We start from the raw sequence: 13,485 nt of genomic DNA on the forward strand, positions 1-13,485 counted from the left end.
TCCTCTTGAATCACTCTATCTATTAAACCGCATCAAAATCCGTTGCGTAGTTTCAAAGATTTAAGCATACAAAGGGACATAGGGACAGAGAAAGCGACTTTGTTTTATATTATGTAGTGATATACTCTCCTTTCACTTCGATACACTTCTTTGCACGCACATACAATTTGTCAAATGAGTGCCGGATTAAGCCCATCGGGGGCCCTAGGCCAATAAAATTTTGGGGCCCTCTTTTTTGAATAATTTTAAAATTAATCGTTATTTTGAATATTTTGAGTTTCAAAATACATATTATCATGAAATAAATTGGTTGAAAAGAAATTTTTTCGAAATTTGAAAAAAAAATAACTTGAAATTGAAAATTTTTGTTCAAAAATAATCATATCAGATTTTCGTGGGGGCCCCTGCCCGTCGGGGGCTCTAGGCCATGGCCTAGTCCGGCCTAATGGGTAATTTAGCACTGCTTGTCTAGTTCGTCGGTCGTCGCCTTTTGAATGCGGTCAATTGAGTTTTATTTATTTGAGTAAAATTTATTTTCAGTTCTGATTATATTTTTCTTTCACTCTCTAGAATTTCATGTTTGTAAGAAAATTTTAGAAGTCTTTTTCATTTTTCGGGAGCCCCCTAAAATCGAGGGCCCCAGGCAACTGCCTATTCTGCTTTCTTGTTAATCCGGCCCTGGAGTTGATATACGAATTGCTACACAAGCTATAGCTCTCCTTCGGAGAAAATTGCTAAATAATTATGTATATCAAATATCATCAGCAATACATAGTTTAAATCGAAGTCGCTTACCGTCTTTCTGTCCCTAATCCCTATGTATGCTTAGATCTTTAAAAATACGCAACGATTTTTTTTCTAGTAGATACAGTGATTCCAGAAGAAGGTTTTAATTATGTATAATACTTGCATAATATAGTATGAGTAAAGATTCAATAACGGATTTTTTCCTGGTCTATAATAAAAAAATTTGTAAAAGTAATTTCGTATCATGGAAAACAAATTTTATTAACAATAAATGAAATATATAACATATAACATATAACACATATAAATAACAATAACAAATCGACTAAAATTAATAATAGGTATAATGAAAATCACAGACCCTGAAATTCTATAAATATATAGTTGCATTTCCCGTGCAATCTGCCCTGTAGAAGTAAAGAGAATTCCTAAAAATAAAATCAGTACGCTCATTTGAAGCTCTAAAATTTTTTCAAAATCAATATAACTCTGAAGAATATGTAAAGCAAACGGTACACAACAACACACACGGCAATAATTTACCGGGTGTTTTAAAATAAAGGATACGATCGAATAAACAACCATACAGTCAGAATATTAAGATGTCGAAAAATGACCTTTATAGAGAGTAGTGATCTTAGATTTTACTTAAAAAATAATCGACAAATAATTGTAAATTGAAAATCTACCTACATGGTTAGAAACAAATTTTTAATTAAAATGGTGCGAAATGTTGAAAAAGACTCTCAGGCATACCGAAATTATAAGGGTCCTTTCTTGTAGTAGTCTACGGAACCCTGAAAATTGAAATCTAGGAAAAAATATTTAAAATAAAATTTTCATAATTTTACCAAAGAATCTTCTCTAAAAATTGGATTCTTCCATTTAAAGAAGTTAATATTACATTCGTTTTACTTTACATAATAGCCCACACTTGGAGCTTTCATAAAGATTATTTTTCGAAATCTAAATATCCGTGCGAGTTGTTATAGTGCAATAAAATGAAGATTTAAACTACCATCAAAACGAAAGCTTGCATTTTGGAATGGAATATTTTGAAGTTCGTTTTGACACATATTTGAAGTAGGTATACATAGTTAAAAAATATTGAATTCTATTTAGGGGGTAGAAAAACATGAAAAACTATCCCCAAAATCATTTTTTTTGAAAATATCTCGAAAACATACGAAGAGGAAAAAAGTTTTAAATAAAAAATCAAAACATCAAAATTTTTCAAAAAATCATTTTTAATCACTTTTGGGGTATATGGAATAGAACCCGAGATATTTGTAATAAAAAAAATCTAATTTATACCCCAGCCACAAAAAAAAAATATCATGTATAGTACTGAAAAACGTAATTTTTGAAGGGTTTTCCGATTTTCTGGAAGAAATTTTTTCATATTTTATGCGGCTGAGCTATAAATTAGATTTGATTATTGCAAATATCTCGATTTCCATTGCAAATACGTCAAAAGTGATTAGAAATGACTTTATATATCTACATTTTTTATTCAAAACATTTTTCTATATTTTTTAATGTTTTCGATTTATTTTCAAAAATGATTTTGGGGGGAAGTTTTTAATTTTTTTCTACTCCCTAAATAGAATTCAATATTTTTTAACTATGTATACATCAAATTTATGTTAAAGCAAACTTGTATTCAAAAATGCAGACTCCCGTTTTTATGGTAGTTTAAAACTTCATTTTATTGGACTATTAATTTCAACCGTATCCTTTCTTTCATAAGTTCACCCGCTATATAAATGTATACCAAATTTGTTTTTGACGACTCTCTCTAATAATTATTTATTGCTAGTGGTGGTCCCTCCAAATACCTATATTCACTGTGTGGGCCAATCCAAATTGGTACATAGACATCCAAAACTTCATTCTCATTGGAATTTGATTCCAATGCAGCTGAATCAGATGGTAGATCTTGATTATTTTTATCATTATTATTTGGTGAAACAACTGTTGTAGGATTCTCAACACTTTCCACAGAATTTTCAACACTGCTACTTTGATCATTAATTACATCAGTTGGTCCATTATTAATCCTTACACTTGACACAATTGGATCATTATTCTGTCCTACATATTGAGAATTTCTCACATTTTGTACGACCCGTGTTGAATTATCAATATTTTGAATACTATTTGTGGTTATTTCAGGTTGTGCATGGTAAGATTGTATGGGATTATAAGGTAAAATAGGATAATATGGATATGAATAATAGGGTAAATAAGGATTTATAGGACGGAAAGGTTTAAATAAATTTAACGGATAATAAGGATTATACACTGCATAAGGAGAATAATCATATGCAGTTGTTAAACGGTTCGTTGAAATATCTGAAAAATCGTTATTATCACGATATTGTGTACCAATATCGGTTGTAACAAATTGTATAGAATCACTGTATGGATAATTTTGTACATTTTGTGCAGCGATTTGTTCCGATTGTGTACTGTATGGTGATTTTTGTAATGGTTGATATAGTGATGATAATTTCACTTGTGATTGTTGAGATTGTTGTGATTTTGGCCGTGATATCGATGGTAAAACTACAATATGTGGAAATCGATAATTTCGTTTAATTGTTGATACTGCAGGTGATTGAATGGTTTGTGGTTTCGGTGTTGTTGTGGTTGATGTCGAGATCACTGTTTGTTGAACGATATTCTGTTCGATGTTCACTTCACTGTTACGCGTGTTATTTATGTTCACGATTTGCGTCTTATCGTTAACGGTTTGTGTTGCATTTTGCGTTGATGTATTGTTGCCATTAAATATTTGTCCTGTTGGTGTATTACAAAATACCGTTGATATTACGGTGAATATTAAGAATAAACGTATCATTTTTTTTTCTTTTTAATTTGAGCACTTGTAGTAACTTAACACTCGTGTGAATCTATGAATAAAAAAACCAACATCAAATCTATTTTATATTGAATTGATATTCGTATGTTTATAAATTACTACGTGAGCAAATTAGTAAAAACAATAAAAAATACCACGTGTTTTTCTTCTGCATAGATAGTATCTACATTTTTTGAATGAAGAAATTTTAGTGAGTTTAATTACTTTTTTAACTTTTTGGTAAACTGTTATTGTTTCTGAGCAGCAAGCTCTATGGGGTAGGTCTAAGCGGACGGGCTAAGTACAGCTATTAATGAATTGGACCTGCAAGTTAATTAACATGAATAATCGCTGATCAAAAGTTATTATCAAATAAATTGTAGGTAAAACGAACCGTCCCGAGTAGCAGAACAGCTATTAATCCCCTTCCCTCCGGTCCAAGGGGATAGAATAGGGGTATGATATTTTGTATGAAAATACGTCATTTTTCAATATACTACTTTACACATTTAAAAAAATTTTGCGCATATAGAATGCTAAATTGTCAGCAAATATAATGGGGTACATATTATTTATTAAAAAATAAGGGTTCCGTTCCAAAAAATTTAAAGGCCATGAAATTGTGAACGAAAGGGGGAGACAAGCGGGGCAGGGGAAGTGAATGCCCAACTAACATGACATTCATTGACTCTTAGCCGGTACGAAGTTCGCCGGGTCAGCTCGTTTTTAATAAACTAGAAAAGTTAATAAAACTAACAAATTAAAAAATATGTGGTTCCATATAAAAATAAAAAAAACAGAGTTGATCTCTGCTTGAACTTGAAGACGTTCAAGTTCATATGTAAAAAAAAAAAAAAAAAATCATACCAAGTAGTAAATAACTATAATCCTAATAAGCCGTTTAACGTTGCATTAAGTCCTACGGAACCCTATGTGTAAAGATAGTGAAAATACGTGAGCAATATTTTTGTAAACTGTTGATGTTTGCAATTTTAATTACAGATAAAATAATTAGAATTTGGATTCAAATTTTACAGTGCAATGATTTTTTATCATTTAAATTTTACGTGTATGAATGGATATTTTAATAAAGATTAAAATAATTAAAGATTACAAAATAAAACGCTGTAAATGATTCCACACGACTTTCATTCCGCATTACATTTTAGACCAAAGTTTTTATGTCTCAAAATTCGTTTAGATTTTATCTAGGGAAAATTTTCTTTCGTTTATTTGAAATATAACCGCTCCCTTAAAATACTATTTGAAGCTGCGCTAACTAATTTTCAATACCTTCTATTTTATATAGCTTCATAGAAAACCCCTGGAAACTAAATCGCGGCCTGGATTAATTTTACAACTCTATGAAGTCGGGCCTCCCACTCGAAAATTAGAACAAAATGCCAATAATTTATTGTCCGATTTATAATTTCCGCCCGAAAAAACGAATTTTGTAAGCCCTTCAAATTTGATTTTCTAACTATATACTACCAACTAAAAGCTACTTATCAGTTAAAACAACCTTCTATTCTCTTATATTTTCGGATACAACCTCTGAAAACTAAATTATGCAATTTATCCTTCAGAGGATCTAAAAGCTTTTCTTCGAAAAAAAATGTTGGTTTTTAAGATGTTAAAGGGTCAAAAGTGGTGGACGCAGTCCAAACACTTTTGAATCTGGCAACATAGTAGGCCAATAGGCCAATTGAATTACGGATTGTACGTGATTTTGTTGGTTACAGGTCAGAAGTGGTTTTAATCTATGAAGGGGGGTACTCACATTATGAACCTGCGAGAGAGGTTTATTTTTTTTAAATATTTCTTTTCGAAGCAAATTTTAAAATCGCATCTCGTTAAGTTGAAAAATCATTGAGAAAATTAATTTTGCAACTAAGGAATTTTCGCCATTTTTTAAACCGCTGTAACTGTAGTAAAAATATGAATATGAATATGGGTATAGGCAACAAAATTGTTAAATAAAATTGACATTTTGTTCTTTCGATTCCCGCCATTGAAATTGCGATCGGATAAAAACTCAGACCTTGAGGCCTGCTCAAAGTCAATCACTTTTTTTCAGACACCTAGTGCAAAATGAAGTTGTACGAAAACTATTAGATCAAATGAAACGTTTCAAAGCTAATTTTGTCCTTTGAAGTATAAGCTACAAGATGTAGGGGTAAATTTTTTGTAGGGCCAAACAATTAAATTTTAGAAAAACATCTAAGGAACAAAAAGTTCCACAGCACCAGTATCCTAAAGTGCACCATTTAGCACGTAAGCATTATCTTATTCCGTTATTCTATTGGCCTATAGGTTTTTTATACTTGCTTGACTCTTTTAAATCGCCCTTAAAAAAATTTTAGTTGACTAATTTTACACATTCAATCGCTTACTATATTTGTAATTGAAGAAGTCTTAAAAATAAAAACAAAGTAGAAGGCAATTATTACACACATTAACAATTTTTATTTAAATTTAAAATTAACAAATAAATTACGTACTTCAAAAAAAAAAGACTATTTATTCCAATCAGGTACAAAAGTAATCATTTAAATATGAACCCGTTATTCTTCACTATTATACCTATATTATCACACATTCCACAACTAAATATCATATCACATTTTTTTAATAATCAAGATGATTTTCATAAATTAATAAACGATCCAATAAAACGTAAAAATCCAGAATTACTTAATTTTGTGGTTGTTTTTGTTGAAGATATTGTCTGCGTACTTGCAGTTGCATTGCTATTAGTATTTTTACAACGACTAACGCCCTTTTCTAGTATCTTTTTACTTAATTTTTTAATATTTACATTAACCATTTGTTTTTGTAAAATTGGTACAACCAAATTATAATATTGGATTTTTTTATTGATCTTATCTACTGTATCGTGATATTTCTCAAGACATTTTTCCCAACGTCTTTCCTCTTCATCGGTCAGTGGCATTGCATTAAACATTTTACGGTCCTCAGCAAGGGCACTCTTCAACTTTGTTATGTCTTCACGTATACCCTTTTGTAGTGTTATCCATTCGGGTGTAAAACCATTTTCAATTAAAACCTTAAAAACAAAATTAGGATTTTAACTTTTGTACTGGTTTTCGTATTGTGACAATATCCTGCAATTAAGTTGTGTTAAGTGCTATCAGATACATAGGTTAGGTTACAGTGGCTCTCCTGGTGTGAGACACACTTAGACCATAGAGATCGTTGTGATACCGAAAAAGGGTTGCCCATCTCCGGCCACTAGAGATGTTTGTTCAGGAGTGCTTTGACAATAACGGACTTCAAGTCGGAGAGATCGTCAAAGAAAGGCTGGCTCAAGTGAGTCCATATCCTCGTAGCAAGAGATGGCAGCCTCTCCTCTTCACAGTGGCAGCCTGCCGCCTAACCAGTGTCCTGTAATAGCCGCAACAATTTTGCTAATAGAGGCCCTTGGAAGAGATTTAAGATCTTCGGAACGCCTACGATTATACTCAGACTTTATCTGTCTTGTGTACCACAATTATGTTCGCTCCTCCATTTCAGATTGGCCTTTTTTAAGATATCCTCTTTGAGGGGCAACTTACTGTTCGCAAATGGAACTTCCGAATGTCTATTAATGCTTGTGACCGGCAGCATTGTGCCATTTTTATCAACCTTGTACACCAGCATTTTTTTAGAAGTTTCTTCTATTTTACACTTAAATGCACTAAATTATTAAGTTTTTTGAAATATTTACCTGATTTAATTTGTGAGTTGTAAAATCTACATATGGATTAAAATTCTGATTTAATTTTAATGGTTTTCCACTTCCTGGAAGATTATTAAATTCACCTTTTGACATTGACTCTTGAATTAAATCTTCAACAATACGGTCTATACCATATCTGAAAAAGTGAAAATAAAGTCAATTTAATTACAATTATTTTACTATATTTATAAAAACCAAAACTAAAATCATAAAATTAAAAAACATGACATATGTGGAACTCTTAGATTACAAAGAGTTCCATAGAACGGTTTCCCGAGTGCAATGACAATTTTATTTGTAGGTGGCGAGTAAATGAGTGACCTTTCCATTTGTGTATACAGACAGATTAACTAATGCAACTTGCTTCTTATTTCGTTCATTGGGAGGACACTCCTTTTTTTTAATTATAAATTTATATTTTATACATTTTTACTTTATTATATTATAAATATTATAATAAAGTATTGTGATAGAAAAAAAATCGATATCGGGGTTTCAACGGAAATACACGTTTTGAGGGTCCTTGATTCCAAAAAAGTGGTTTTAAAAAAATTTTGAGTCCGTCGGTATGTCGGTATGATGCAGGTATGTCTGTTACCAAGCTGTAGCCTTCAATTTTCAACCGATTTTTCTCAAACTCGGTACATAGGTTCAGTTTGGTCATAATTCCAGACGATTTTTTCATTTTTTCCTAGGTCTTTTTTCAAGGGTACTTCCCTCTAGGCCAAATACAGGAAAATGGCATTTTCTAGGGAGAGGCTGAGGAGACAGCAGTGAAACTTCGTATTAGGTTTTATATCAACAAGGTCCTAGGTTTGATATAACTCCCCTTTGGGACCCCTCCCCCTGTAGCCGTGGAGCCGGAGGGGATGAAATTGTCAAAAGTGGTCAAATCAACCCTACCCAAAATTGATCAAATGTTATTTAAAATGTCTTTTTAAGTAACTTTTGTAACTTGGTATTCTTTGCTTAACCTCACCCCTACCAAACTACATCCTTCTAAATATTATATTAAATCCAATAAATACCTAAGCCTGTTCCTCATTACCGGATCCGGTTTTTAAATAATTCTTACAATTGGCTGCTTTCAATAAAAATATTACAAGAATAATCAATTTTATAATATAATAAAGTCTTGTCCGATGTTTCGGACAGTTTATTTCATTTTGTAATACAATCTACACTTTAATAATCTGCTGTAGCTCTTTGGCTAATAATACGTATCTCTCACATCCTACAAGATACTTACTTCGTCTTAATTTTATGGTTATGTCTATAGTTTTTATTATCATTCGTTTTAAGTTTTTTATCTTCTGGCTGAACGGATGATTTATTTAAACGATGCTGTAACACATTATCGGCCGCTTGCATTGCACGCTTTTTCGCATATTCTTGCTGTCGTTGATATGGCGATCCTGAGCCCACACCGTCGAATGATAAATACTGTCTATGTTGTGGCGCTACATGCTAAAATAATACCATATTCTGAATCTCACTCATGTTACAAAACAATAAAAGTTATAATTTTTCTTGAGAACTTGGGCAAAAATAAACTGGATATTAGATTTTAAAATTTGCAACGATTTTGTTACAAATTTTAAATAAAAGTAATTAGTTTTGTTCTTATATTGCTGTACCTTGATGAAGTTGGAAAATAAAGCTAAACGAAACGTTGCAAATTTTGAATATAAATAATATTATCAAATCGATTTCTCCAATTTTAAATTGTTGTTAAAAATTTTACCTTAATATCCTGTTTTTCAGTTGACTTTTCGATTTCATCCACCTTCGTTGTATGGGGATGATTTTTTAATATTCTAAATGCTGTTTCAATCTATAAACAATTTTCAAAGAAGTTTAATATTCAATCTAAATGATCACCTTTTGTAATCGTTTTACGCTTTTTAGCTGTTCCAGCGAATAGGAAACCGATCAGGGCCATGGAATGAGTTATAGTGTCATAATATAAATTAAATAATCATTTTTAGGAGGTTGGATAAGAAGTAGTGCGTTATATCGAATATATTCCTGTTGTAATTAATTACCGGTCTATGCCCACTATATTAATTTACGTTAAGCAAGCACTGTTAAATCGCCTGTAACTATATTTGGAGATTTACACAAGGACTAATTGAGTTGCAGCCCAAGGGTCACCATGTATCAAATGCTCCCAAAATTAACGGATATATTTTACAAAATTCTATAAATATTTTTAGTGCAATAAATTTAACAATAAATGTAATTTAAACAGCAGAATCGAAAATATATAAATAATTATACTAATGGGTATAGAATACTTTCACTGTCTTGGGATAGTAAAAATTGAATTTTTGTAAGGAAACGGTCTTCCAGCTGCAAAACCTTGATTAATAAGTGTAGCATATTTACATATTATTAAGAACCAATTATAAAGTTTTGTTATATTAAATATTGGGCACCTTTGTAATTATCTATAGCCTATTCTCATCTTTTGACTTAAAATAAAATTTATTCATATGCAATGGAGTCTCTATTCAAAATATTACAAAGAAAATCACCAAGATCCTTACACAGAGGTATTACTTTCTATACCGTCTGATGGTCATCGTCTTTATTGATGATCGTATTTATTGGCCATACTAGGCAAAAAAAAAAAATTACCTCCTTAAACTTTTCAGCATTAGCTTCTTCATGACCACTATCTGGATGAAATCGTTTTGCTAATTTTATAAAAGCATCGCGTATATCATTTGCTCCACTATTTTCTGGAACTTGTAATACTGAACAATATTGCTAGAAAAAAACGTTATATGGGAATAAATGAAAATTTCATACATTATTGTTATTTTTCATCCAATAGGTAGGTACCTTATAATCCTGATTGGAAATTTGTTGTGAATATTGTCTATTAAACAAATAAAATGGATGGTGTACATTGACATTAACATCTAAGGCTTTGTTGTATTTATACACGAATATCACGAAGGTGGGCCTGCAAAAAAATTGTTGGTAAAGGCTCAATTTTATTTAATGATACATTAACTTATTTGAATATTTTAAATAATGGAGTGAACTGAATGGAGTGTAATGTTTTAAATAATGGAGGTAAAAGTTCCTTGTGGATTATTAAATTTTCATATCCAGGATCATTTTAGAATTTTGATAAACCCAAAAATTTAATTTTTAGAATCGTGTTTAAGCTTTGAAAATTGCCTTTTAGGAGTTTTGCCAAATATTAAACTATTATATCTCGAAAACGCTTAACTTTACTTAAAAATCATAACGAGTTTGTGAAGAAGAGAAGGGTTACAAAAATTGGAAGATTTCTGGCAATGTGCGGAATATAAATCTATAAACTTTTCTGAATAAGAATCAATTGACAAAATGCCGCCCTAACATTTTGCAAACTTAAATACCCGCAACTCTTGCTCTATTAAAGAAAGTGGCTCATTTGTGGTAAATGCTAGTCCCTGGATTTCAAAATTGTAACAATTAACTATGTATCGCCTGTATAAGTGCTCTGTAATTGAATAAATTTCTTGAGTTTTTTATTAATTGATTTGTTTAATTGCCTCAGAAAGTACGCATCAGATCGAAATTTGTTAAAAAGTTTTTTTTCATTCGTCTTGATAAACTACTTAATATTAGTAATGTAATTTTCTACCATCAATTAAAGAACACTCTGTAATTGTATGTAGGTATATACAGTGTGTTCATTTCAAAAGTATCCACCCTTAATAACTCTGGACCTGATATTATTGTTTTGTGTGAAAACACGTCAATTTAGATATCGAGGGGGAACTTCAAAAATGATACCTAGAGAATTTTATTCTTCATCCCTTCGCTCCTACCTACTTTGTTACACCTCATTCAACCATGATAAAAAAAATGAAATCGAAGCCTAGAATTTTATCTTGTTTAGATAAACACACTTCAATTTTTTGTGTCCTGGACCTTTTTAGGTCACGTGTGCTAGCTTAATATTAACTGGCACTAAAAGTCTATCAAAAATCTATTAGTATTTGCTTTTTTATTTGATTTCTGACCAATAAAGACGATAATTGACTTGCAAAAATTGTTTCGGGAAAAAGTTGCTACTTTTACCGAATTTCCGAAGGAAATGGAGCTATGGCTTTTGTACTGATAGTGGAATTTTGAAAAAATTTCTTCAAATGTTATCATCGATCCTATCTAATAGATGTCAGAAATGACCATCGTTAAAATTTTGATACCAAAGCATAAATGTCGGACATTCTTTTATATTATTTAATTTTTACATCGGTTTCTATACTGCATTTATTTTACAAAAAATTGTTTCCAAAAAAGTTGGTTTTTATTAAAAATCGTATCGGTTTTGAACATGAGTTGATTTTGAAACAACCTTAATTGAAAATTCATTTTAAATGAATGAAAGGTCTTTTTGAGGTGCCCTTCTCTAGAACAACCATTTATGTAGGTCATTTTTTCCAAAAACGTTACGACGAAGAAATATTCGGGATGAGCGATTAATACAATTTTGATGCCAAAAAATCGAAACAGCCGGATTGCTAATTGGAGAGAAAACAGTTTTTTTTACCAAATGTATTCATTCGGTTTACGAAATATGTTTTGAGCGAAAAAAGATTTATTATGCCAAAACAGCTGTATCAGTTTCCTCCGAGGAAAAAAACTATTTTACCCTAACTTTATTAACCATCCAGCATTTTTATTGAAGGGTTATTGAATTATTATTTATTTTGAATTATTAAAATTTTTGAATGTACGCTACTAAACGATCCTAGAAATGAAGAATTTTTAGTCTATTTTATCTGTATTTCAAGTTTTTTTAAATTTCTAATTATTAATACGATACGATCTGAATTGTATTACTAAATGAAATTTTTATCTTGAAAATGAGACATAATGAGAAAAAAAATAAAATTTCATAATTACACTATATTTCTGCGTAATGTCATAGCTGGATTATTTTTTAATACGGACAAAAATTTTCCATATTTATTAACCAATTCTACATTGATTTATATTAATTTAGAATAAACAACACGAAATTAAAAAAATTTACCATTTAAAATAAATTTCATTGCAACGACATTATATTTATATACAATTTAGATTTTCACACAATTTTAAAAATACTTAAAAATATTCAAATAACCCAAAAAAAAACCCGAAATTATAAATTTTAATTGAAATTTTACATGTTTCTATAGTGTTCAAATTATGGAAAATGAGCGCTCTTTAATATTTTCATTTTTTCATTACAACAATGAAAGTGTTTAATTGCGACTCAAATAAATTGCGTAACAAATTTTTTATTTTATTAGTACTTTATTTTACATTTTAGATCTAGATTCAAAACTTATTTGCTATTTACAGATATTTTTTATAGGCTGACAGCAGAGGTCTTTCATTTTGATGTTTGATCTGTCTGACAATATAAAGTAAGTTGTTATGTGCATACTAAACACTACTTAGTATGCCTTTGTATTTGTAAAACTGTTTGTGAATGCGATCTACGTATAAGCGATATTGTTCCATTATGGTTTCATCATGAAAATTGTATTGTATAAATAGTTTTTGAAGTAAAAACTTCTTTAGCCATGCCGCGTTGAGCGTTTTTTAATAGGGTTAGTTCGGCAGCGATATGTATACCACGTGGCAAGCCACCTTGAAAACACCACTTTCATCTGATCACCAAACCAAAGTTAAGCCACAGTCTACAGTACTTGGATGACCGATAGATTTTCAAATTATGCAATTTTTATTATCCATACTACAATTAATTGAAAAATTTAGAAAACCACAGTTATTCCAATTTTTTAAGTTTTACTTTCTGTCTTTTGTTACTTAATTAACAAGTGAAAACAAACAATTGACTAACTTAATTGTTGAAATACCATGTATAGACAGTGTTGAACACATGTCACACACATATAACTGATATAATACTACAATTTGCGCATAATATCCGCTCTCACGGGTAAACAGTGATGTTTACGAAAAAATGTTTGAAACAAAAGTTGTTTATTTTTTTATAAGTAACATTTTTTACATTTAAACTTTTGTTCTATCTCTAACGGTTTACAAGATGGGTCCTTCGGAACCAAGATCCAATTGACCTATGTTGCTCATTTACGAACTCGACCTCACTTTTTAC

The 13,485-nt window shown here is 30.5% G+C and overlaps 1 protein-coding gene across 1 annotated transcript; it reads right to left on the reverse strand.

Moving 5' to 3' along the window:
- Positions 1-6,138: 6,138 nt before the first annotated feature.
- Positions 6,139-12,357, reverse strand: LOC123292251 (dnaJ homolog subfamily C member 28). The gene is made up of 7 exons (XM_044872826.1): positions 12,261-12,357; positions 10,197-10,320; positions 9,990-10,121; positions 9,094-9,183; positions 8,599-8,816; positions 7,338-7,485; positions 6,139-6,677 (listed from the first exon to the last, which is right to left on the reverse strand). The coding sequence occupies exons 1-7, from the start codon at positions 12,281-12,283 to the stop codon at positions 6,258-6,260; spliced, it is 1,155 nt and encodes a 384-aa protein (XP_044728761.1). The 5' UTR covers positions 12,284-12,357; the 3' UTR covers positions 6,139-6,257.
- Positions 12,358-13,485: the final 1,128 nt, after the last annotated feature.

The sequence above is a fragment of the Chrysoperla carnea genome, chromosome 2 (genome assembly GCF_905475395.1).
Source record: "Chrysoperla carnea chromosome 2, inChrCarn1.1, whole genome shotgun sequence".
NCBI lineage: Eukaryota > Metazoa > Arthropoda > Insecta > Neuroptera > Chrysopidae > Chrysoperla > Chrysoperla carnea.

What these genes read in the sequence shown, in the direction of transcription:
- LOC123292251 (XM_044872826.1), bottom strand. Translation starts at nt 12,283, where the DNA reads ATGACATTACGCAGAAATATAGT. An exon ending in TTTCCAATCAGGATTATAAG is followed by an intron (nt 10,122 to 10,196) that starts GTACCTACCTAT and finishes GTTTTTTTCTAG; the next exon opens with CAATATTGTTCAGTATTACA. An exon ending in AACCATAAAATTAAGACGAA is followed by an intron (nt 7,486 to 8,598) that starts GTAAGTATCTTG and finishes TCACTTTTTCAG; the next exon opens with ATATGGTATAGACCGTATTG.